We start from the raw sequence: 2,064 nt of genomic DNA on the forward strand, positions 1-2,064 counted from the left end.
ATGTATGAGGACTGCATTGCTGTGAGAAAAGCCAAGGGCAATCCAAACCCAAAGTAGTAAGGCCAATTCCTTTCTATGTTTGACAACCGTTGGTGCATTCCAATTCCTTTATTGAACCAACGATATTCAAAGCAATATAGTGAGTAGAGAAGGGACGTATGCAGGAGACTAACCAGCTGACCAACAAGATGGATGGGAAAGAGACTCACAAACATTCCCTGGATAAGGAAAAGAGCCTGCAACAAAAGGTTGAAGAGCATGTCAGCAATTATTTTGCTGACACTAGGAAATGGGTGAGGCTTCCTCCCTGATACCTCAAATGCCAGGTCAGCTATATCCTGCAACAGAGAATATACACAAAAACATTAATTAAATGGCTCTGATATCCACCCCCAAAGCTAAGGCCACTGCTCTGCCACTAGAACTGCCAGGTAAGAAAAGCCCCCAGACATCTAGCAATGAGATGAAGACAAAGATCACCCACTGGCTTCTTGGCCAAGAAAGGTCAAGTCTGAAAAATAGGTCCCTATATGGCCACTAACTTCACAGACTGAAACTTGTCACCTGTCAACCCATCATGCTATAACTACCCAGACTCCATTCTGCCCTGGACCTACTTGAAACCAAATGGCATTCACAACTTTGCTAAGCACAAACAGGGGCAGCACCCAAAGAGCACTGAAAACTGATGTGAGGAAGAACTCCAGCCATGACCAAACATCTCCATGTAGTGATGGATCACCTAAGAAAGGGGGAAACGAGTTAATAGATTAACTGGAGAAATGGAAAAACAGAAGACCAAATATGGAACTCCTATTTTTAGACTATTCTTCCCTCCCCAACCCCACATCTTTCTTTCTTGCTAGCAAATCACTATACCTAGCTGAAAGAGTCTAATTCATAATAGACACACCACATTCTGGCCACAACTCCAATTCAGAGTAACCATAAAAATGTGCTCATCTTAAAACAAACCTGCATACATGGTGATGACTCAGATGCCAGTCATTACCAGTATATGATTTGCAGGAAACCACCTGGGTTTAAATCCCAGCTCTGCCACTTACTAGTGGTTTAACCTGGGTAACTAACTTCCACTTTCTCATTCACAAAATGGATAGAATAGTACCCATCTCAAAGGGTTGTCAGGAAGTCTGAGTTAAAAACATCTAAAGCTCCTGGTGCACAGGAAATGTGCAGTAAACCAAAGAAGACTAGTAACGTCTCCCACCTCCATCCCCAGCAGACAACAAGAAGCAAGGTATACATTTTACTCACCGATAATGCGGGCTGTTACTGACTGAAGCACAGGAATAAACACTCGATAAAATAAGAGAAGACTAAACTAAAGAAAAGAAACAACAAGGTACACATCAAAAGCCTTTCTTTAAAACAACCATTTCAAATTTCAGTGTAATGATTTTACATGAGAGTAACTTCTATAAATCAGGACCCTGAAAAAGCACTAAAATTGGACCTGTTTCTATTTCCCAATACTCTAGTTGAGAGGTACAAAACTGATACTGGCTATAAAACAGTGAAGCTTTTGGGGGCAAAGAACATTTCAAATATTAATAGTATATGCCTGTATTTTGGCCTGAATGCTAAGTACAAAGTAATGCTTACTAATTAAATCTAAAGCTAACATCCAAAAACATCTGTGAAATGTTTAGATTAAGATGAGCTGAATTACACTGAATTCTAAGTCAAAGGAAATATTAACTACTTGTTCTTCAAAGTACTCAAATTTCACTTAAGCCTATGTTGGTTCTCAGTTAATTGTAGGCAACCTTTTCTGCTATGGGTTTCGATAGTAATCAATTCTAGCCAATCACTATAACCAGAAGGAGGGAAAAACTTGCTCTTGTCCAGTAGCAGCTGCTCTTCCCATTTGATCCCCATAGTTGCTCTTAGCCAAAATGTCCAGACAATGTCAAGAGAAATTATTACCTATAACAATACTAAAACTTGTGAGTCATTTTTTTTTTTTAAGGCTCGTCAAGTGAAGCAGTGGGAGTGGAGATGAATGAATCATTTTTTAAAAAAATAATAAAAGTATATAGG

At 39.4% G+C, this 2,064-nt stretch overlaps 1 protein-coding gene across 1 annotated transcript; it reads right to left on the reverse strand.

Moving 5' to 3' along the window:
- Positions 1 to 5: 5 nt before the first annotated feature.
- Positions 6 to 1,345, reverse strand: LOC105807098 (etoposide-induced protein 2.4 homolog; the record flags this gene model as incomplete). Its single annotated transcript, XM_012640391.1, has 3 exons — positions 6 to 338; positions 618 to 742; positions 1,279 to 1,345. Coding segments are annotated over 3 exons (525 nt in total), but the record flags the coding sequence as incomplete, so codon positions are not given.
- Between the last annotated feature and the right edge of the window lie 719 nt (positions 1,346 to 2,064).

Source organism: Propithecus coquereli, unplaced genomic scaffold (assembly GCF_000956105.1).
Source record: "Propithecus coquereli isolate 6110/MARCELLA unplaced genomic scaffold, Pcoq_1.0 Scaffold15016, whole genome shotgun sequence".
NCBI classification, from domain to species: Eukaryota; Metazoa; Chordata; class Mammalia; order Primates; family Indriidae; genus Propithecus; species Propithecus coquereli.